Source organism: Haemaphysalis longicornis, unplaced genomic scaffold (genome assembly GCF_048455015.1).
Source record: "Haemaphysalis longicornis isolate Haplotype H1 unplaced genomic scaffold, Haemaphysalis longicornis Haplotype H1 scaffold_8, whole genome shotgun sequence".
NCBI classification, from domain to species: Eukaryota; Metazoa; Arthropoda; class Arachnida; order Ixodida; family Ixodidae; genus Haemaphysalis; species Haemaphysalis longicornis.
This window is the reverse complement of record NW_027526445.1, coordinates 189,957,323-189,981,912: the sequence shown is the minus strand read 5'-3', so window position 1 is coordinate 189,981,912 and position 24,590 is coordinate 189,957,323. Positions and strand designations below refer to the sequence as shown.

The window sequence follows — 24,590 nt, the reverse complement described above, 5'->3', positions numbered from 1 at the left end:
AAGAACGAGCAAGTTGCCGGCAATCTTCTGCACGTTTGGCGGCCTCAGAGACCGGAGCCCACTCAGATGGATCGGGACGATACGGGAGAATGGTGTCCAACATGCACGATGGCTCACGCCCGTATAACAGGAAAAATGGAGAGAACCCAGTCGTGGCTTGAAGGGCGGTGTTATAGGCGTACGTCACGTAGGGAAGTACCAGGTCCCAATTTCTATGATCGGACGCCACGTACTTAGACAACATATCTCCAAGGGTGCGGCTAAAGCGCTCTGTTAGACCGTTGGTCTGCGGGTGGTAAGCAGTAATCATGCGATGGATGACATGGCATTCCTTAAGAAGCACCGAAATGACGTCAGACAGGAAGACACGGCCCCGGTCACTGAGCAGTTCTTTAGGGGCACCGTGACGAAGTATAAATCGATGCAAGAGAAACGAGGCAATGTCACGTGCCGTGGCAGTTGGGAGAGCAGCGGTCTCTGCATACCGTGTTAAGTGGTCAATGGCCACTATAGCCCAGCGGTTTCCGGCGGCTGTGCAAGGTAATTGGCCTTACAAGTCAATGCCAACACGGTCAAATGGCTTGGCTGGGCAAGGCAGCGGTTGCAAAGGACCGCTCAGATGAGGCACCGGCGCCTTTCGTCGTTGGAAGTCTTGGCAGGACCGAACGTATTTGAGCACAAAGCTGTACATCCCACGCCAAAAGTAACGAAGGCGCAAACGTTGATAGGTTTTGAGCAGGCCGGCATGACCGCACGTGGGATCGGAATGGAAAGAGGCACACACATCGGATCGCAAATGTTTAGGGATGACAAGTAACCATTTGCGGCCGTCCGAGTCGTAGTTGCTGCGATAAAGCAGCCCATCGCGTACCGCAAAGTGTGATGCTTGCCTACGCAGAGCCCGAGTCGTAGCGGCCGTGGAAGGATCGGATAGGCAGCTGATGAGGGAAGCGATCCAGGGATCTTTCCGTTGCTCGGCTGCCATATCAGTCACCGAAAGGGCCAGCAGGTCACCCGACTGCTTCGCAAGGTCAGAAGAAACTGGTGAACGAGACAGAGCGTCGGCATCAGAATGCTTCTGACCGGACCTGTATATGACGCGTATGTCGTATTCTTGTAGGCGAAGCGCCCATCGCCCAAGACGACCTGCCGGATCCTTTAACGACGCCAACCAACAAAGGGCGTGGTGGTCAGTGACCACATCAAATGGGCGGCCGTACAGATATGGTCGAAACTTAGCAAGCGCCCAGATGATGGCCAAGCACTCCTTTTCGGTTACCGAATAATTCGCTTCAGCTTTTGTCGACGTGCGGCTCGCATAGGCAACGACATATTCCTCAACACCAGGTCTTCGTTGGCAAAGCACGGCCCCAAGGCCAACTCCACTGGCGTCAGTGTGAATTTCAGCAGGCGCTGTAGAATCGAAGTGGCGAAGTACAGGTGGCGAGGTCAGTAGACAACGCAAAGTCTCAAACGCATGGTCGGAAGCTAGGGACCAGTCAGGTAAGTCGCTGGCACCACCAAGGAGTTTCGTCAATGGCGCCACGATAGAGGCAAAGTTGCGGATGACACGTCGGAAGTATGAACAAAGGCCTATGAAGCTCCGAAGAGATTTTATATTAGTGGGCTTCGGGCACTCGGCCACTGCACGGAGCTTCGCTGGGTCGGGTAGAACGCCGTCCTTGGTGATGACGTGGCCCAAGATGGTTAGCTTCCTCGCGGCGAAGTGGCACTTTTTTAGGTTCAGTTGGAGTCCAGCTCGAGAAAGACAAGTAAAACGTGTTCTAGGCGCTGAAGGTGCGTCGGAAAATCGGCAGAAAAAAATGACAATGTCGTCTAAGTAGCACAGCAAATTTTCCACTTGAGTCCCCTCAGAATATTGTCCATCATGCGTTCGAATGTTGCCGGGGCGTTACACAGCCCGAACGGCATAACATTGAATTCATATAATCCATCAGGGGTTACAAATGCCGTCTTCGAGCGATCAGCGTCCGCCATAGGTACCTGCCAATATCCGGATCGGAAGTCAAGAGACGAGAAAAACTCTGCCCCCCGCAAGCTGTCCAGAGCGTCATCGATGCGTGGAAGCGGATAGACGTCTTTGTGCGTGATATTGTTGAGGCGACGGTAGTCCACGCAGAAGCGAATGGGTCCATCCTTGTTTTTGACGAGCACGACAGGAGATGCCCACGGGCTGCTTGAGGGTCGAACAACTCCACGCTGAAGCATGTCGTCCACATGCTGCTCGATGGTACGGCGCTCAGCTGGGGAAACGCGATAAGTCCGCTGCCGGTGAGGGGCATGGGTACCAGTGTCGATGGTGGGCTCGACTGTAGATGTGCGGCCAAGCGCGCTGTGGGACAAGTCGAATGACTTTTGAAATCGTTGAAGCAGCGCCAAAAGTTGGGCTTGCTGGGTAGGGTCTAGGTAGGGTAGGGTCAACAGAGGCAAGAAAAACATCAGTCGAAGGCTCCGCCCCAGGCGGACATGGGTCAAGTCCGGCAACCTGAACCTGAGAAGTGCGGCCCGGAATGGCTATCACACGACCAGGATCTATGTATTCCAAGCTGCCAAGTGTTTCACCCTCCAGAAGGGCCCACGGCGCCGAAGACACGTAAGTGACAAACATATTGCCCGTTCCGGTGCTGAGAGTAAGAACGGCAGATGGCAGGGGAAAACATTTGCGGCGGAGAAAAACGTCAGAGGGCGTAAAGAGGGCCGTGGCGTCAGTCGTGGATGCGCAGCGCACAGGCACACAAACAGAAGAATAGGCTGGGACGTCGGTGTCGGTTGCCATGACAAGGATGGTTGTGGGGGCACTTTTGCTGTCATCAAATAGTGCGTCACAGAAAGAAAACTCAACTTCTGCGCGCACACAGTCGATCACTGCGTTATGACGCGAAAGGAAGTCCCACCCTAATATGACGTCATGGGAACACGTCGGTAGTACAATGAATTCAATGAAGTACAGTACGTCCTGAATAACGACTCTAGCCGTGCAAACGGCCATTGGTTCAATATTGTGCGCGCTTGCGGTTCGGAGCGACAGTCCTTGAAGAGGCGTCATGACTTTGTGCAATCAACGGCATACATCGGCTTTGATGACGGAAACAGCAGCTCCCATGTCTACCAGGGCGACAGTGCGAAAACCTTCTATGGTAACGTCGATAACATTGGTTGGGGACGGAGGAAGGTGGGGCCTTGTACTTTTCGACGTCAGCGCAGTTTTTGCCTCGGGAACTGCGGCGACTAGTTTTCCGTGTCTTCGGGACCAGGACGACGTCGCATCGGAGAAAGCGAGCGACGGCGCGGGGAAGATGAACGACGGTCAGTAAATGTGGTGCGATCCGAAGAGCGAGGTGCAGTCGGGGAGCGAAGTGGCGGCTGGGCTTGAGCCGACGGCGGAAAACCGGCATCTGTAGCATCCCATAATGACGGCGGACGGCGGCGGCAGTAGCGCGAGACGTGCCCAGGTACTCCACAAGCAAAGCAAATAGGACGATTATATGGAGTACGCCACAGACCACCGGCCGGGGGTTTAACCATGGAGGCGGAGGCACAGTTGAGACAGCTCGAGGTCGCACTGGAAACGTCGGCTGGTACGCCATGGCTGACTTCAGCAATGGTCTCGCGGCGATGTCGGTGTATCTGGCTCAGTGTAATCGGCACGTATTGCGGACAAGGTGTAAGTGCTTCGGCAATTGATCTCGGATCACATGCTCGAGAGAAGGTCCTAGCGTCGACACAGGCTTTGCCGTGGCAGGTAGTAGGGACAACTGACGGGCCACCTCCTACCGCACGAAGTCTTTGATTTGCGAAAGCAACGAAGGATCTGCGTGCATAGCTGACAAACTTGACACACAGTCATCCTGTGCAAGAGATCGTCGAGTGAGGGCCCGTTGCCTCCGTAACTCATCGAAGCTTCGGCACATGTTAATGACTTCGGTGACGGTGCGTAAGTCCCTCGACAAAAGCATTTGGAAGGCGTCGTCATCTATTCCTTTCAAGATATACTTGATCTTTTCAGCTTCTTGCATAAAGGGGTCGACGCGCCGACACAGGTCGAGGACGTCTTCAATGTAACTCGTGAAGTTTTCACCGACCTGCTGAGCTCGTAAGCGCAAGCGCTGCTCTGCTTGAAGCTTGCGCACAGCTGGGCGGCCGAAAACCGCAAGGAATTAGTCCTTGAACTCAGCCCATGTCTTAAGGCGACGCTGGTTATTCTTGAACCACATCTCAGCAACGCCGGTCAGGGGGAAGCTCACGTTATTGAGTTTGAAAATATCGTCCCACCGGTTGTACGCGCTCACCCGCTAAAAGGTTTCGAGCTAATCTTCCGCGTCGTTTTCGTCAGTGCCGTTGAAGTCTGGCGGGTCTCGCTCCCGCACAGCACCAGAGCACATCACAGGCAGAGGCGAGGGCGTAGCGGTTTGGCTGGCTTCGCTGGTCATCCTTTCGGGCAGCTTTCGGCTCCAGAGTTCCAGAACTGGATCGTGGCCCCGGCTCCTCCACCACTTGAAATGGGGTTTATTGGCAAAGGTTGCTGTGCAGGCGAAAGATAAGGAAGGCACAGGTCGGGCACACTCCGAGCACAGTCGACGCTTGGAGAAGGCAGTGCGACACAGAACCCCGTCGCTCCAGGCGATGGCGGTGCGGCTTCCATATTCGGCTTCTGCTACCGACGACGATAAAGTGGCGCACATCTCCCGCAGGGGATTGGTGATATCCCTGATTTTTCCAGTGAACGTTGCCAATCTTCTGCATTACAATATATATATATATATATATATATATTATAGCGAATCAGAATTGGGAATGAGGGGCTCGTCGAAATAAGACAAAAATAAGAGTTGGCAGTCAAGAAAACCTTGGAAAACAAAGGGGAGGATGTGGTAGGTCATTGAAACAGACAAAGAAATTGGAAAGAAAGAAAGAAAGTGGAGAAAAAATGCGGGCCAGGTGGGATACGAACCCACGACCTGCAGGATACCGGTCTGGTGCGATAGCCACTACGCTACCGGCGGGGCGATTTTCCCCTCCACTTTCTGGGGTATTTATGTTAAGCTTTTTTGTTTCCTGTGCTTGGGGGTTGTAGCCAGCGCCACTCGGACTACTCGGGGTGAAGGGGACCTTCTTTTTAACCCCCGGGTCGTGACTCGAGTGTCTACGACATGTCAAGAGTGGTCGACCAGCGTTGAACCATCTTAAGCTTCCTATGGCACCAAGACTGCCAGAACAGAGGCCGTCGCTATGCATGTAGCGAATCAGAATTGGAAATGAGGGGCTTGTTGAAATAAGACAGAAATAAGAGTTGGCAGTCACGAAAACCTTGGAAAGGAAAGGGGAGGATGTGGTAGGTCATTGAAACAGATAAAGAATTTGGAAAGAAAGAAAGAAAGTGGAGAAAAAATGGGTCGTGGGTTCGGATCCCACCTGGCTGGCATTTTTTCTCCACTTGCTTTCTTTCTTTCCAAATTCTTTATCTGTTTCAATGACCTACCACATCCTCCCCTTTGCTTTCCAAGGTTTTCTTGACTGCCAACTCTTATTTCTGTCTTATTTCAACGAGCCGCTCATTTCCAATTCTGATTCACTACATGCATAGCAAGGGCCTCTGTTCTGGTAGTCTTGGTGCCATATGAAGCTTAAGAGGGTTCAACGCTGGTCGACCACTCATGACATGTCGTAGGCACTCGATTCACGACCAGGGGGTTAAAAAGAAGGTCCCCTTCACCCCGAGTAGTCTGAGTGGCGCTGGATACCACACCCAAGCACAGTAAACAAAAAAGCTTAATATAAATACCCCAGAAAGTGGAGGGGAAAATCGCCCCGCCGGTAGCGTAGTGGCTATCGCACCAGACCAGTATTCTGGAGGTCGTGGGTTCGGATCCCACCTGGCGGGCATTTTTCTGCACTTTCTTTCTTTCTTTCCAAATTCTTTACCGGTTTAATGACCCACCACATCCTCCCCTTTGCTTTCCAAGGTTAAAATCACGCCATATCCACGGAATGAATGATGATAAGTGGGGCGAATCTCGAGAGGGGGAGATCATCGGTAACCGTAACTCTCCCGTGAAAGTTCGCCCATTACATCATTAAGAAAGACGTAAGACTGTGTGCGTACATTGTACAAATCAACTTTTATTTTGTTCTTGTTCGTTTGTTGTTGTTGTTGTAGGGTTCGTGAGGCTGCAAGCAAGCGCTCGTATCGGCAGGCAAACCCCGATGCAGTGAGAGCTCGCGAGGCGGCTGCAAAACGCATCAAGCGAGCTTAGCCCGAAGCTGCCGACGCGCGGTTTAAGCGCGACTTTCTAGACGAGATGCGTCGGCCTCTCTTTCGCGCACGGCGGGATCCTGTCGGCGAGCGCGCGCTGCCGCCGCCCTGCGCGCCCTCCGCTCCGCAGCCTTGTCAACAACCACCTCCTCCATCCGGTGACTCGTTGCGAAAGAGGAAGCGCGTCAACAGCGATTGCCTCTTATAGTGTCAGTCACGTGCGAGTGACGTCATCATGACGTCACTCACACCAGCGCCACGTGCGAGTGAGTCATCGAACTAGGCGGTCACGTAGCGCCACCTGCGAGTGAGTCATCGAACTAGGCGGTCACGTACCACGAGACACAAGGGATAGACAGACCCACGGCTTTAGGAGCTTCGCCCCTAAAAGAAAGACGCATGTCGAAAGAGGAATGGTATAACGTTTCGGCCGAGGGACCGGGCTTCGTCAGAATGAAGGCCAGTCCCTCGGCCGAAACGTTATACCATTCCTCTTTGGACGTGTGTCTTTATTTTTCTTGATATTTGCCGGTGTCCAAGAAACAATTATTCTTGCAATTATATATATATATATATATATATATATATATATATATATATATATATATATATATATATATATATATATATATATATATATATATATATATATATATATATATATATATATAGAGAATAAGGGTTGGCAGTCCAGAAAACCTCGGAAAGCATGTATATGTATAAGCATGTATATGTATATATATATATATATACATATATATATATATATGCACTACCTTATTTCAAGCAGATATATATATATATATCTGTTTATATGATCCTACCGCATTCCCCCTTTGCTTTCCGAGGTTTTCTTGATAAGGGTTGGCTCTGTGGGAGAAATCCTGAGTAAGAGCACTGGGTGGGAGAAATCCTGAGGACAATATATGCACGTCGTCTTCTACACATAATCATAGGCAATGGCCCATATTGCAGTATTCATTCATCATCCATTTTGATAATCATCGTAATCGTGGATTAAGCGTTCCCTCGGCTAGAGTGTTACGAAAAATGGCTGTGGGTTAGCGTAGCTAACCCTAGATACGCGAAGCGAAGTCTTGAATTAGTCTAGTTAAGACTTGGTTTCACTGGATTAACTATTGATTTAGCGGTAATTATTATACTGTTCGTCCAACGCCTGCCTTTTTTTACGGTTGTGGTCCGCTTCTGGAGTTTTCAAAGTCGAAAGGCTTGCTCTTCCTCAGTCTCCGACGCTACGTTTGCGCGCTTGGCATTATTAACCCTTTCCTGTGAAGCAGCTCGCCGGGCGATATCTGAGGGGTGGGTGGGGGGGTCAGAAGCCACTTCCCGATGATGGCTCAAAGGCTCCAGCCTCCGCGCAACGCTCAGAAAGGAGAATACGGACCCTTCGCACTCTCATTCGTAGCCAAGCTCGCATTGCACTTGGCGAGTCGCGTTGTCAGGCACCCACTCAGCTGCGGAGAGCGCATGCGCCACGCCACAGGAGCGGCAGTGGTGACCGTGGCCTACGAAGGCGGTTTTCGGCGGTGCTCGGTCCGGCGACTCAAGTGGTGTGTTGCCAAGGGTACTTTGCAGCTGCGGTAAAATGAAGGTCACACCTTCCGCTACTGGGGAACCGTTCGATGAGATTAGTAAAGCTTTGCCTTGAATCCGCAGCTCCACACACTGGTCTCTCAAGTAGTGGAGGGTGCGTCTCCGTCTGGCTATGTGCCTCTCCATTTACTTTGTGGAGCTCCCGTCGGGTCGCCGCCTTGCGACATGTACACATTTCTTTTTGGCAAAAGATGTGAACTTTTTGCGTATGCATTTGCGTAGATTTCACAAGTTTAATCTTTTTTTTTATGAAAATCTCAGTTGCTTGTCTAGCGGGTGTGTCTTTTTTAGCGTGATGTTGCGTGTTTTATCGTCAGTTCTTTTTTCAACCTTTAATATAAGCCAAATGGCTCAACAAAATGCACTACCTTATTTCAAGCAGCCTCACCTCTGCTCAAGGGGTCTTTATTCTTATTTATCTCTGGTTGGCACCTTATGCAACACTTATAGTATTCTAGCTCACAAACGAAGTATTTGTGCGAGAAAAAAAAACAGGTTATGACTTCGAAGTGACGTTGAATGCTATTCAAGTGGTATTTCTTGTAGGATGTATATTTTTTGTGAACTTAATCTTCGTAGTGCCACATAATAAAAAAGCAGTAAGAAAGATTCGAGAAATAAGACAACCTAAAAAAGTAATTTAATTTTAAACAGTAACACCAATTTATATCGCCACATAATGCCCAGAATATAAATCAGATCCTTAGATAAAGCCTTAACCTGTTCTTCCTAACATGCATATTAAGAAATATATACTTAGCGTAGAAGTATTTTTGAAATTTCAATTTTTTGTGTTTTTGTTGTTGCGGACAGGACGTACAGTCGGTATGAAATGTTTTCCTTTTATTTTATCTACATCAATGGACACGATTGTATGGGGACTACTCCAGAACGGTTTCTAGGAGCCAATTTGCAGAATTTTGCAGTTGTCTAAAATATGGCGCCCAGTTGTCTGTAATCCCAGACTGGTAGAAACTCGCCTCAGCGTGCAAACTCCTTGTAGTTACCTAATCCTCCAATATTACTATTTTTGTGTACAATATGCCCAATACTTTAAACGACTACCTATTTCGTGTAGTCAAATTATTGGCGCCCTATTTCACTTACGCAATCCAGGGGGAACAAGCTAGAAGGTGCTCCACTTGTTTTTATAGGCCTCGTCTTCTTATTCGCATAGTGCTAAAAGTTTAAGTGTTCCGATACTATTCACTGTTGGAGGGGCCGCAAACTCTTTGCGCCACTTACGTATCAAATCGGGTGAGTTAAGTGGGCCATGAAGAAATATGGCTCTATCGGGTGTCTGCGGTATTCCCCAAAAGTGCGTGGAGATCTTCATCTCTATTCCTCCTCTTTTTGCACAAAACGTGTTTTCCTAAAGACTGGCACTTTATAGCCGCAGAACCGATATATCACTGCTGATGTACTAAAAAGGCCATTTTTTATCACTAGGGGCTAGGAGAAGAGCTGTCTTCACCAGGCAAGGAGGCCGCAAACGAGATGAATGGACCTGAGGCCGAACACCCCCCAGGTTTACCTGACATCACGAATTGTTCTTTTGAGGGGATTATCACTATTTTTCACGAAATGGGAGCAATAACTGACGACGGGACGATAAAGGTGGACGCACAAATCCTCAAGGACAGTCTCGGAGAGGATAAAGCGAGAAAACTCGTGCAATTCTTCAACCATAAAGGTAAGAAATACAATACGATACTATTAACGCTGTAATGAACAGTTGAATGATAAAACCAAGCGCGAAAGAAGCGACGAAAAGAGAAAGGAACAGATACGACACGTTTTCTGAGTTTTGTATTAGAACAGTGTGAAAACTCCAGTACGAGAGAACGGTACCGCTCTACCAGGTATCACGGAAAAGGGTATTAAAGAGAAGTTAAGTGCCAGCGCTAAGGTTCTTCCGGATTTTGTACGCAAGTTTACGATAGTCTACAGTTCTGCACCACATAACCCACAGTCCAGAAAGTCACTGAGTTTGTGAAAGCTCAAAAACAGGTACGTTAGAAATCTCGTTGGAGTACCGGTACGTGGGAATAAATATTCTAGACTCCGTGGTGTAAAAATTCTGGGGAGCTTGCTTGAAGGATCGTTTACACTTTTTATGGATGTATAAGGTCGGTGTGCAGGTTGGTGGGCAGATAGGGAATTGTTTGCGCTAAACGCTTACCATAGCGCAATGATCTCGCTATTATGGGCTAATATTTGACCGTAGTCATAAGACGGTTTGGTTCTACAGCCTACTCTAATCGTCTGATACAAAAAAATAATAAGTGGCAGCTCAGTAATTTGGTTCATACGCTGCGTTGACTATATATAATTTTGAGCAGGAACAAGGCGCTCCTTGGTTTGATGTGGCTATGGAGTTGATCACTAATTCCTCACGTGTTAGTACTATCCAGGCCATCTGCACATTGTTCTCTTTTCAGTGAGTAGGTTTAAACGCGCTGTGCCTATACTTTGGCTTGACTTATTGCGCTTCCAGCACCATATTAGAAATCGGCAAGGATCCTAAGAGTGGTGCTAACGTGTTCGTACGTTGGGTACTTTCAGTGGGGCGGGGTCACTAGTTTAGTTAGACTTGTATGTTGTCTAACACGGAAACACAGCACAGTACCAGGATTTGTCGTGTCCCAGGAGGAATGGCTTATTTGCAAAACCTAATTAATTCAGTAAGCATGCTACAGGACTAAGGTTCGTGGGGCTGATTTGAGGTGGACAGTGGTGGTTTAGACTAAAGCATGGACATTCAAAACTGTTTCCTTCAAGTGTTTCAATAAGGGTGGGTAAGTGGCTTATAAGAGTTGTAGGTTCGCGCTGATGTCGCTTTCAGCAGCCTTGAAAAAACACGCCTGCAAATTATCTACCCTGCGGTACCGTGGATGAATCGCCCCGCATGGTAGGAAGAACATGTTAGGAAGGTAGGAAGACACCAAGGATAGGGTAGTCATTGGAAGAGTGCGGGAATGGAGGCAATTGATTGATTGTCTGCATTAAATTAAGAATCAAGTAGCCTAAGGGAGGTTATGGATGATAGGAACGGGTAGTTGGGTGGCTATTCAAGATTGACCTGGTTTCAGTGGATGGGGGTATACGAATGTGACTGAGAGTGACTGGTATGTAAAGAATGGGTTGGACAAAAATTGAAGGATGGCGAGAAAAGCAGTTAATCAAATAATGATGAAGTTGTGATTTTTGCGCGACGCGATCACTCAGCCAAAGCTCCAAACTCAGGTAAAATTAAATTATCAATAAAGGTTTAACGTGCTGATTAAGGCACCATGAATACAAAAATCACCATTCTAAAAGCGCACAGTTGGAATTATCTAGCTAAACTCGATGAAGAAAGACAGTGAGACAGTGCCGAAAAAAGTATTCGGAACATTACCAAATGGCACCACTGGATCATTACTAGTACACCCATTTGGGCTGAGAGGTATACAAATGATGCATCCAGGTATGGGCAACTCACTACCATGTGTAGCGCGGTTAGGCTCCTTACGGTGTTCGGAAGCGGGTTCCTGTTGTTCTTTTATCAAGAAGTGATAAAATGAGAGATGTCAAGTGCTGTAGCCCTTTCAGTCACGAATTATTATATTCACTGCAGAAAAATTCCATACTTGGAGGTTTAGCAGTGTCAAGTGTCTAGAGTAAGGTAAAAAGGTTCAGTATCTCTAGAATACTTATTACGCAAATGGCGTCGTGTCCTCATACGGAGACACCATTACACAGTCATGCTTTTCATTATAAAAATAATAAATATCCTGAGGCAGTTTACAAACAAGGAAGTTAAATAATAATTTCTGCACATGAAATATGTGTTTTCAGCCTTTAGAAATGATTTACGTTGCAGTAAAAGAGAACTTCGGACGGCAACACACCGGAGCTCCCACAAAACTTTGTGGAGTCCATTTTGAAACCATGTTTGAGTGCGGTTCCACCATTCCACATCACATGGTGCTACTTTTCACTACTGTAGGTTTCGAACATCAGCCGCACCGCTCTGCAGCATGAACTATTTTCGTTTTCACGAGGAGAACGACGAATAAAATCGCGTCTTCATATGGAGACACGGTGACTGAAACGGGTGGTGCTGTGCGTGGGCTGTTTTTGGCAATAAGCATGAGTGTGAGAGAAGGGGGTCCTCAAGGGCACTGGTGCGATGCGTGTGTAGAATGGTACCATAAGGGGATGATATACCTCTCATAGGAGACTGATTCGAGGGCCTTATGGAAGTTGATAGGCCTTTCAGGGCGTTGATTTTCCTGCGGAAGAAGCGATAGTTCTGCTACCAGATTACAACAGGTTTCTGCGGGCTCATGAGATGAGGAGAAGGTAGAGTCCCGGGAGTGCAATGGCATTCCACCACTGTCAACAGTTGATACCGTCGGGTAGGCGCCCCCAAACCGGGCTCCGTCGCTTCCGTCATGCGAGGCGTGCTTGTCGAGCGAGCAGCAAAGCCTTGGCGACGACAAGAAGCGGAAGGCTAACTTCACTGGATTACTGCATGGCGAGAGATGAACAGAAGCAATACAAGAACAATGCCCTTCCGGGTGAGGTTACGGCACAGGACTGGAGCAGAGCGGCAACATGGATTCGTTGCTCCAAAACGAATCGAATCTGCGCTCAGAGGCACCACGCATTTATGCCCAAGCGGTAATGGCCAAATAGTTCTAGTGCTTTCACACACGGCCCGAACATATTAAAGACACACACAACACTCTTTCTGAGTTTGTGAGGGGCTGGCAGCAGCGGCCCTCCTTGAGTCTGAGGAAGCGGGGAGATGAGAATCGGCTGCGGCGTCCGCCCAGCCGGGGAGATTTCAACGTGTAGATTCGTCTGCAGACGCCGAAGTTTGAGTCACCGACATGGATGTGACCACGCGCCGACCGTTCCCCAGCAAGCTGTAACTTGTCCGAGGGAGCTTTCTTACGCATTTGCAGGACGCGCGAAAATGGCAGCGGTGCTCGGAATCGTAACAGCGGCTTTGGTCTAGGAGGTGGAGGAGCAGGAGGAGGAGGTATGCCTTCAATGATGAAGAGAAGTCAGCCTGGCAGCGAGCTTGGCTTCCTACTCCGCATGAATATGAGATGCGCGAAGTGAAAGGAAGCGAAGACACAAAAATTGATACATCCACTACAAACACAATTAAGCACACAGAAACTGACAGACGCAGGATCGCGCACACAGCACACGCACAGTAGAAAAGTTAAGGCAATCGTTCGCAGAGTTTCGTTCAGGCCGTAGTCACGGAGAAATGACACCAATGACCCTGTACTCCCTGTTGCCGCGGCAGTTGACTGCCATGGACCAATGGCGTCGCAAAGTTTCAGTGGTGCGTCAGCTCGCAGTCCCAAAGGCGTCAAGTATAGCCGCGAGGTGTCGTAACGGGGACACACACACAGTACATGTTCTATGTCCTCACGAACATTGCATACGTGACAGTGAGTGGAGGCAACTCAGCACATGTTGTACAAGTAGTGGCCAGTAGAAGCGACGTTGAGGTGAATGCGGAAGCACGCACGCTTATTAGGTTGGTGTAAGAAGCGCCGATTGCTCCTTATAGTTATTCGACTCAGCGTTCGAGGGAATGGATTTTGTTATAGAGAAAGAGGTGCGGGTGCAGTGTATTTGTTATTGTAAGTTATAAAGCAATCAAGTGCAAACGCATCTTCATATAAAGGTTTCTCGTTTTAGGAGAATATTTTTTTGGAGAGGGAAGGAAAGAAGGGATAAAATATCTGACTCACCTTAGGGGGTTGTGGCCGTGGTGGTGCGACTGGTGGATATGGTTTCTTCCGATTCAGTAGGAGTTCTATTGCGGTCATGAAGATTTTTATTTTGGTGGTGCATTCTGACCGTAGCTGGTAGGTGCCGAGGGTAGGATTTAGATTTCGGACTGCAGTTGGCCCGTTTTCGCAAAAAATTGGGATATCGCAAGAAGTGCGGCGGCAAAGTACAATTCTTGAGTTCCTTTCATTTCGGCTTTCACTGTAATCGAACACTATGCCCAGGGATTGAGATATGAGCCTTTCAAGTTAGGGAGGTGGCGTGGGTATGCTGCTAAGAACAGCAAGTGTTAAGGTTTGTTTGATGGCCTAAAGACAACGACTTGTCAGATGTTACGTGTACAACAACGAAATAATTTGCGTTTTGGGCAAATTGCATACCAGTTCTTGATTTTTCCGTACACATGGCTAGGCCTCACATAGTATCGGTAGGCCAGTCCTTTCTATTCAACAAAAGTTTCTTCGTTTCTATTCGACACATTTCCAGTCAGTTGCGTGTTCGTTAATTCGTAATTTTTGGCGCTTTACCCACAGCCGCTTTTTTGCTGGGATATAAGGGAGAACAGTGGGCGACGATCCAATAAGTGTCGCATCATGGAGGCGATGGGAGCAGTCTGTGTTTTTACCCCACCGGCCAAACCACTTCGGCTCACTGACTAGCCAGAGTCACTGTTAATTATTAGCAGTGACTCTGCCTAGTCTGTGAGCGGAAGCGGTTTTTTCGGTTAGGTAAAATCAAGACAGGCTGATCAGTTATAGTCGAAACGACACCAGCGACGATTTCTGTACTGGATGTTTTGATTTTTACCCAAGCGGCCAAGCCGCTTTCGCTCACTGACTAGCCAGAGTCAGTGTTAATAACAGCGACTCTGGCTACTCAGTGAGTGGAAGCGGTTTGACCGGTTGAGTAAAATCAACACAGACTGCTCCTATTGCCGCCATGATGCAACCCTAATTAGACCGTTGCACAACACAAACCCACTAAGCCCAAGACTGCTAAGCAAAATATCCGCTTACAGAGAATTCCCCTACGAATTCACTATCTTAAGGGCATGACTTGACCATCCGGAGTCCAGCAATTTTGGAACCTTCCCTGGATACTAATGATTATCATTTCCATACTTCATATTTCATCTACAAGGGCGTTTTATTTGCTACAGCTGGCGTGGTAGGGACGCCCCTTTTCAAGTGTAACTAAGGAATGATGATGCTTTCTCTCTGCTGAAATAAAAGACAACAAAAAACCCGCAGCACTGGCCAATGTGTGAGTTTTCTTAGGTAAAGTTCCATAATCAGGCTTAAGCGACTTTGCTCCCAATTTTCAGTTGCCAAGACAGTGACAAACCTTTACATTTTTAGCTCCGTCAGCATTCACTAGTAACTTATGCCTCCGCTTCTTTTTGCGCATTGATGAGTAATTATTGTGGTTTAGTACATTTTTTAGTAAGTTGTTTTATAAGAACTGATACTGATAATTCTCCTCGAATGCTGAAAACCTGGTTTCTGACAGTAACATACGCCTTCCTGGAGTAAGATTTTTATAACTTGTGTCTATTTCATTTCAGCAACTTCGATGGACTTAGTAATAACAGAAGGAGTTTGGTAAGAGATTTCATAAAATTACTGAAGTTGTTTACTATCAAAGCAAATTTGCTGAGCATAAAAAAGTGACTGAGCTTTCCCGCGCAATAAAAGCTAAGAGCATCCTTATTAAACGTTGTGAAATATTTGAATCACGCAACGTGCACCCAAATAATTAGTTCACTATCAAAAGAACAATGAAACGTTGTGAAATATTTGAATCACGCAACGTGCACCCAAATAATTAGTTCACTATCAAAAGAACAATGCATGTTGAGTATTGTTGGATATGCATTTTTTTCAGGGTCCCAAATGAGACATTTCGCTGGACGTAAAAACTGCCTTGGATGCCAAAGTCCCCAAAATAAACCAACAGCAATGTAGAAACAAAGCATAAAACCAGCGTATTTTAAAAGGGCAGTCTGAGGCAGTTTGCCCTCTGATCGCACGAAGAGCACGAACGAAGTAACAGAAACGAAGCAACTCCATGTCAACCAGAAATTGTTTATTTTGAGCTAATTCAAATCGTCATAATGTATAACAGGCTTCAACAGAGCAAAATAGGCTATAAAATGATGCGCTTAGCTTCATACTGCAGTTTTGCCGTAACCTTTGGATGTCACATGTGCTTGCAATTACAAACTTCACGGTTGAGCATACCTTACCGTGCGTCGCTGATACCAAAGCTGTTAATGCGGGCGAGGAAACGAGTGACGACATTCTGTACTATTTGGAAATGGAAATGACGTGAGCTCATGCCTTCAGTGAGTTAGTGGTTCAGGGGGCTTTTTCTGGGGGGAGATTGCCCTACAGAATACGAGAAAGTTTTCAAAGGTACAACTTTGCACCCGCTTCGCGCGAAAATTGAAGACGAAACCAGTGCTGGGGCCCAGATATGCCGTGCTTAAGATGTGGAAGTCTCCCGGGATGAAGCCATGTGCCTCGGAGCTGTTGCGTTCAGCCGTTTTCAGTACTTGGCCAAGTCCACAACAGGTGCTCTACGCCGGCTTCTGAAGCAGGAAGCACACAGAAGTGGCAGGTGTCCGCAAACAGCCCAGGAGGCGATGCGGCTTCTTCGAATATATTCAAATAAAAGGGCTCATCTTCAGCTCGCTCCAATAGGGCGTTAGACTATACAAACAGAGATACTTACAGTGAGAAAGGTGCCAGAGTACACACACGCACGCTCTCTCTCTCTCTCTCTCTCTCTCTCTCTCTCTCTCTCTCTTTAAGCAAATTTCCAGTCTTCAGGCTGACATTTGGATGCATCTTAGAGTTTGATAGATCTATCGAGAAAATCCTAGTTAGAGTACTATAGCATCAATAAAGATGGAGTGCACATCTGGGATTAGGTCTTAATATGTAGCGCGATAGCGTCAGTTCGTCGTCGGAGGGCGCGTCTTTGTAATGCAGCAGCTATCATCAGCATCGATAGCCTCCACGCTCTGAAGATTAGATCACAGAGCGGGACTAGCAACAACATTTTTACCGCGCGTAGCACGAAAACAATGGCTCTCGGAATAGGCGCCGTCAAGAGGAGATTGGATCCCACGGCGCACGTGCGGGGCGCACTGTTGCCACGTGTGCGCTCCTCCCAGCCGTGTCGGCAAGTCTAGCGACCCACTTCTTTTACGCAATATACAGTTACTTCTAGAGGCCCAATTTTTAGGCATCAAAAGGCGCGTGCATTTTAGGCGACAAAAATAAAGCAAAACAACGTTTTAAGCCTCCAACATCGCAAACAGAGGCACGATAAATTTTTATATAAATGCAAATAATTTCAAACAAAGACGTACTGGACGCCTATCAATGAATGGAAAACCAATACTGTTAGTGTTTATGTTGGTACAAAAGCGCCAACAGTGCAACAAGGCTGTTTAATTGTCCCATAGTGCTTCTGGACTGACGGCGATCCGCTGGCTTAATTCGACAAATGCTCTGTTCACATTCAAGTTCAATGGCCACTACAGCTTGCTCGAGCGCCGAATATAGTGAAAGAGAGAGAGAGATAGAGCTTTCACAAACTTTATTAAGCTAACTTTGTCTCCAGTGTGAGAAGTTGGGTGGTCGTTATTAGCCCAGCGACGACTGAGGCGACCCTTGCGATCAGGAAGGTCTGTACCACTCTGTCGTAAGATGCCAGTGCTTCTCTCTACCACTCGGCCGTGGCAGAGTGGTCGGGGATATGGATTTTGTGGGGCACGCACTCATTATGTGGGTTAGATTAACAGGCACGAAAAAGAATTCTTAAGAGCTGGGAATTCTGATTAGAAGGTGTGCTCCTTTATGTCCGCCAGTCACGACTGATTTACGAAACAAGAACGGACGTAAATCAGAAACGCAAGAGAGATGACGATTTACTTAGAAATAAACATACTGTTACGTGAGGCATCATCATCACCAACAACAGCCTACTCAGGCCCAATGCAGGGCGAAGGTCTCTCTTAATGACTTCAGACAGCTCCTTTCTTGCGCTGCTCGAGTCCAGTGTTGGCCGCGAAATTTCCGTATTTCCTCTCTCTATCCTGTTATTGGCCTTCCCCTTCTTCTAGACCCGTCTTTGGTATTAACTTTGTTACCTCAATTATCCACCGGTAATCGGTTCCTCTCACCACATGGCCAGCAAATGACCATTTCGTTTCTTTACTCGAACTATGATTTCATCTACTTGTGGTCTTTCCCTAATCCAGAAACTCCTCTCCTTTCACTGTGTCACTCCGATCATTATCTGTTCCATGGCCCGTTGAGCCGATCTGAGTTTGCTTTCCACTGGTTTACTAAGTTGCCAAGATTCAGCTCCGTATGTCATCATTGGCAGTATGCACTTGTTTAATTTTTTTCTTTTCAGTGATAGAGGTAGCTTACTTTTATTCTTTCGGAGTGCTCAGTGAGTGCCGCCCAACCCATACCTATTCTGCACCGGATTTCTCTCTCGCAGTTGGGGTCAGTGCTAATCATCTGTTCCAGGTAGTTATATCCTTTTCTACTAGCGCTTCAATTCCTTGGCTGAAGAGGGCGCTTTCGGCATTCTTATTCCTCATTATTTTAGTTTTATTTATATTTACATTTAGTTCCATGGCCGTGATTTCTGATTGTAGCTCCTCAAGTATTTTTTGCAGGTGTTCTGCAGTTCCACTAAGCAATTCTCTGTCGTCTGCAAACCAAAAATGACTCCAGTATTTTTCGTTTATCCTTAATCCTATGTTTTCTCAGTGCAACTTCCAGAATACCCCCTCCAGACATGATGTGAACAGTTTTGGCGAGATGGCGCCTCTCTGTCTCACTTCACTCCCTTTGGGGTCGGGAATTTATTGTTTTGGTTGTTAAATGTTACCCTGCCCGTACACCCATTATATATGTCGTCCAGGAGTCTTATGCATCTCTCTTCTATTCCCTGGTCCTTTAATGCTTTTAGCACGGCTGCGGTTTGTAGTGATTATAACCCTTTCTCATAGTCTATAAATGTCATGTAAAGAGTTTAGTGTATTCTGTTGATTTTTCTATCACTTGATAGGCAACATGGATGCGATCCATGGTTGAGTACGTTTTCCTAAACGCAGCCTGCTCTATGGGTTGTTCTGAACCCAGGTTGTCTCCAATGCACTTACTATAACTTTGGTAAATAGCTTATAATCGACTGAAAGTAGACTAATGCGTCTGGAATTCTTAATGTACTTGGTATCTCCATTTCCATGAATCAGACTTACGTTGGCGTTTTTCCAGGCTATGGGCACTTTTAAAATCTTCAAGCATTCAGAAATTAGTTCAGCAAGCTTTTCCTGTGCTATATCTCGACCCTCATTCAAACGACCTACGGTTATGCCGTCATGGCCTGGAACGTCTCCTTTTTTCATGCATTTGAGAGCCTTTCCAACTTTTTCTTTAGTTAGCAGTGGGACATCGCAAGCTACGCTTGTACTCTCTGTAGTTTGCGTGATTTAACCTCGCTGGTATACAGTCTGGTGTAGAATCGTTCTGCTAGCTTCACCATCTCGTCCACATTGTTGGTAAGGTTACCTTGTTCATCTCTGAGTGCGTACATTCGGTCTTTGCCGATGGCGAGCTTCCTCTTAGTTGCTTTCAAACTTCCTCCAATTAGCCCGGTTTCCTCTATCACCGCTATGCTATATGCACGAATGTCGTTGGTTTTACTTCTGTTAATCAATTTAAACAGCTCTGCTTACTCAATTTGATCTCCCGCACTTGACACCTTCATGATCGTGCGTTTCGCAATGTGTTACTTCGTTTTCTTATTCACATTTCCAGATTCCTTTCTACAAGCTGCTTTTACCAAAACTGCTGCACGTTCTGTGATTGCCGTTGTTCGGTTGTCATTTAGCCTTTCTACACTATTCTCGTTCTTCTGGTTGAGAAGCCGTAATTTGTTTTTGAGAGTAATTTAAAACTGCTCCGTCCTGGCTCTGACTGACTCCATACTGGGTTTCGTATTTTTTATGAGTTCGTTTGTTGCTCTTTTGAGATTCAGGCTTACTTTGCATATAACCATCCTATGATTGCGGTTCCGTACCTTACTTAGTACCTCTACGTCCTGCACAATGCCAAGGCTGTCACCTAGAATGAAGTAAATTTCGTTTTTGGTTGTACCATCATGACTTTTAATTCCGTGTCCATTTCCTATTCTTTCGTTTGTAGAAGAATGTGTTCGTCAACCGGAGGTTATTTCTCTCCGCAAATCCCACCAGTGTATCTCCTCGAAGGTTCAGATTGACCATTCCAAAGTTCCCCATTGACCCTTCACAGTTTTGCGTCTTGCCGACTTTTGCGTGAAGGTCACCCATCAGAATCGTGATCTGTGTTGTACCCTTCTTCACTGCTGGTCCCACGTCTTCGTAAGAAATGCCCACGGCTTCATCATCGTAGCTAGTTGTTGGCGCATACGCCCATATCATCTTTAACCTGTAAGGCTTGTTTAGCTTGATCACAACACCCGCGACTCTTTGGTTAAGCGGAATAATGCTTCCGTTGCCTGCTAATTCTTTATGAATGAGAAATCCAACTCCGTGTTGTCTCTTCTCATAGAGTCCTTGTAGCACAAAATATACCTCGTAGTCAGCTCCAGGAAGCCCTCTCCTGTTATAACTTCGCTTAACCCTATAATATCACAGTTAATTTCCGAGAGATCCTGTAGTAATACAGCTAAGCTTCCCTCGCTAGACAGAGTGCGTGCGTTGAGTGTTACCAGGGTCAAGTTTCAATGGTGGTCTGTCCAGATGCAAAGATTTTAGCACCCTGTGCTGTATCGCTGTTCTGACCGTCGCTGTGGACAGGTGCTCTACAGCTGCTGAGGACTGAGGGCCGAAATTTGCTTTGGAAAGTCAGCAGGTTGTGGCCAACTAGTTCGCCAGGGTGGACAGATAATCTCTGGTGCGGTAGGGCTGTTTGTGTACAAAAGAGCTTTCCCAGCATGGTTGGAACTATCAGGTTAAGCCTCTCAGGTATCCGGGATGATGGTTACTCCCGGACATAATCGGAATACATACCTGCATTGGTTGGGCTCAGGGAGCTAAACTATTTTTCAACGCCATTTCGACTGGCGGACAAGCTTCTCTTGCGTTCACATGAAGTTAGCGCACTGCCTAAACTCTAGGAGCGGTTTCTTGAAGTCTGACTCCGCGGCAGCTCTAGTGAGAAATAACGGTGCGCTCTGAGACGCGCAACCAGAAAATAAATAAAGAAATAAACAAACACCACGTACATGCAGGAACAAGGCCCTTGAAGCCGGTGCCAAAGATATCTAGACGTTACAACGCCTAGCGCTAGCAATTTTCTCATAAAGGATTATATTGTCCTAACGTTTGGGCAAGACGTCCCATCACTGTTAAATACATTTCCACATATTCCAAAAGCATTTTCAAGAGGTGTTTAGCTGCCGAACATGTTTTTGATGAAACAGCATGTTTAATGGCCGTAAGGACTCTAAGGCGTAAGGAAATCCCTCTGTGCAGTGATGATTCGCCGTCCATATTTCAATACAGGAATGATCAGCTAACGAAGAGTTATTCCATGCTCAACCTCTGCGATAAAAATAGAGTTGCATTTCAGTATACTGCTGGAAACGAGGGTGCGACTGTATGTGTTTGAAGAAATCTGTTTAGAGAGTTTGCGAAAAATATTACAAGAATCCTTGCGAAAAAATGCGGAGACAGCTGAAACCTATCACCATTTCAAGATTTTTGGAGTCAAAATTTTGCCTCTTGTCATTGATAAGTAGGCCCAATTAAACTGCTACTAGCAGTTGTTTTCCAAGAGTTGATTGAACTCCTGGAAAATAACATTGGACTCCTGGACTATAGCTTGAACCCCATGGAGTTCCGAATGGTCAGTGTTGCCCAAAAACATGAATAGCGATCTCAAAGTGTACTCGAAAGCGAAATTTGAGGCTTAGTAGGGTTCATATAGGCGCCGCTCTTGAAAATAGGCAGTTATGGGCATTTATAGTTGTTTAGGCACAAATGCACCATAAGGTCTCCACAATACCTCTTAACATCTAATTCATGTTCACATATCACAATTTCGCGATAGGAGCGTAAGGAACAAAGTCATTTGGCTGAAATCCGCTCTCGAGTTATTATTGCGTCTGAAGAGAGATACAAGTGGGTTCCCGCTTTACTGTTCCGCCGTGGCCATTTCCAGTTGGCGTTGATGAGGTCGTTTCCCCGGGTGCTCAAAAGGTCCTCGGTGTAGAATTCTTTAAAGGTATAAAAAGCAACTCTAGCCGGCGGGCGGAGGGCTCAGTTTGCCTCCCGACTCTACCCGTGCACTCGGGGTTGTGTTTGGCGTCTTCACTACCTGTTTTCTTTGTCATTCTCTGTCGCTTTTTTTTTTACTTGTCGCGCTGTGTCCGTGAATCGTCGCGCAAGTTGTTTCGGCTGACATACGGTGCCTATTGCGCAAGTAATTAAGTGCACAAGCTTCTAACGCGCGCATTGCAATTCAAAGCCTTTGACGTTCGTCCTAGTGTTTCCATTTATGTGCTTTCCCCTACTATAGGGTCTTTTTTAACGAATACGGCTACCATATGGTAATCGCAAACACTATAAACGTGCCCCCAGCACATAAATTAGGCTATTTTTCAATGTCATCGATCCCAACCCTTCTTTTATTTATGTTGCTAAGATACCGCACCGTAACCCAACCAAACCCCCGTCGGGGCGCCGAGCCGCTATACACCAGCTACGTAAATGAGATGAATGCTAAAGAGGCACTGAAGAAACTTCTTAACCTGAAATTCGTGAAAAAAAGTGCGACATGAAAAGTATCGAGCATAAACCATTTTATAAGTTTTCTTCAGTGGACCTACGCTGGGTGCTAAGATGCAGCTACTCAAGCGTTTGAAACGTTCACCCGATCAGGCCTTTTAAATCATGTCTTTCATTTTCATGTACTGAAAAAACACAACGATCCTCAAGTTTTACTACCATTTGGAAAAAATTTGGATCTTAAGCACTGGTAGCTATGACAGCAAAAATCACTCTTCAGTGCTCATGGGGGCATTTCGACGATAACCGGTACACATTCATACGGTATTTCTTTTAGATGCAGAGCATCTGATTCACTCGCCTTGTCCCTCCGGCGTCGTCGTCGTCGTCGGCGTTGTCCGCCCCTCCCCCATTCTCCTCGCCGCGCCAGCTGCGCTCTCCGCCACTCAACCCCTCTCTTCTCAGATAGCGAACACTCTCTCGCGAGGGGCATTGGATTGGATTCGATTGGATTGGCTTGGATTAGATTGGATTGGCTTGGCTTGGCTTGGATTGGATTGGATTTGGATTGGATTGGATTAAAGTGGATTGTGTTGGATTGTGTTGCGTCATAGCCGCGGCACGTTGCGTCATAGCCGCGGCAGACGCGCTGGGGCCGGCGCATGTGCTCTCTCTTCCGCGGTTTCCTCTCCTTCGGGCGCGCTGCGAATATAACTGGTGTGCCGTTCTCTGGCGAAGCAACATCCACGCTTGCCTCAAACACCTAGAGTCCACGCCGCTTTACAAGCACGCCAACGTCGTCATCGACTGGGACCGGCTTACGCAGTCCCCTCAACGTTATGCGCGCCATAAAACGCGGTCCCTTCGCCGCTCCGCCTATGCGTCGCATCCACACAGGGGTTCCCGCGAGGGGAGGTGGGAGTTTTTTTTCTGAATAACAGTTGTGCGGATATTAAAAACCCTCTTTTTTTATCTTTTGATTAATTTTTAGAAATCGTCTTGTTTTACGTCGTATCAACGTTTTCTTCGTGCTTTTGTATTTTATATGTACCGTGTAATCCCGATAAACGAAAATCGCTTAAACGGTATTGCCGTTTCAACGGAACGGTACCCTGTAAGTTGGTTGGTTTTGTATTCAGATCGTAAAAAACTCCCTGTAGTCTGCACTAAAATTTCCGCGTCACCGTTTAAACGGAACCAGAAATGGAACTTGTGAAACACATTGGCATGAGAATCACCATTTTAAGGTTGGGCTGTTGATGTGTTGATGTGTCCCGCTCCTGCTTTTTTGAGGGTTCTTGAGTAGAATATGCGGTAATATGATGCGGATTTAGTGCTCATCGAACGCAGTAACCATTCCGGTCCACGCAGAGATAACCTATTTATCGGTGAGTGAACTTTTCGGCCATTTACGACTGTTTTTCGCGGAGGCCACGCCGGAGCGTAGCTAAGCCTAACGCCGACGGCCGCTCCTGGGACTAACCGACAGCGCTCCGAGACCATGCCCGAGGTGGAATTGGTAGAGGGGGTGGATATTTCCCCCGAAGAGGTCAACTATATATCAAAGAAGAGGAAATCCCGCCCCGAGTTCCCATCCTCGGCGGACACTTTACATTCAGGTACAAGCAGCTCGGTACGCCGCCGCACGCCCGACCCGCATAGCCCTGCAAGGCGATTGGCTGCAGCCTCGCGGCTCCCACGCTTACCAAGTGGCCAAGTTCGTGTTATTATTCGTCCCAGGGACGGGAATGACGTCAAATGAGCCTGTACGCGGTCATGAGAGCCCTGATGACGGTGGCGGGAATCACTGCGGAAGCCTGCAAGCAAGACCTGCTGTGTCCTAAGCCGATGCAAAATATTTACGTACAAACGACGCCGGCTGTAAAAAAACGCCGAGGCATAGGCCAAGGTACACAAAATATTCCTCGGCACCAAGCAACGTGCAATTGTTGCCTACGTAGCTGCGCCCGAAAACATGTGCAAAGGGGTCGTCCGCCAGATCGACGCGCACCTCACGGACATTCAACTTAATGAGCTTTTCATCACCGAAAGAAATCCTTCGGTCCTCGCGGCAAAGCGTATCAAGACCTCTACGACTGT

At 47.2% G+C, this 24,590-nt stretch overlaps 1 protein-coding gene and 1 non-coding gene across 2 annotated transcripts in view; both read left to right on the top strand.

The window, feature by feature from the left end:
- The window catches only part of LOC144148636 (uncharacterized), a 145,725-nt gene that overhangs the window by 94,992 nt on the left and 26,143 nt on the right, over positions 1–24,590 (top strand). Inside the window, exons 5-6 of the mRNA XM_077680147.1 lie at positions 9,338–9,581; positions 15,255–15,291. Of these exons, the coding sequence (XP_077536273.1) occupies positions 9,338–9,581; positions 15,255–15,291 (281 nt within the window). The remainder of the gene's footprint in view (positions 1–9,337; positions 9,582–15,254; positions 15,292–24,590) is intronic.
- On the top strand, positions 5,830–5,902 carry Trnat-agu (transfer RNA threonine (anticodon AGU)). Its single transcript has one exon. It is a non-coding gene; the product is annotated as a tRNA-Thr (tRNA).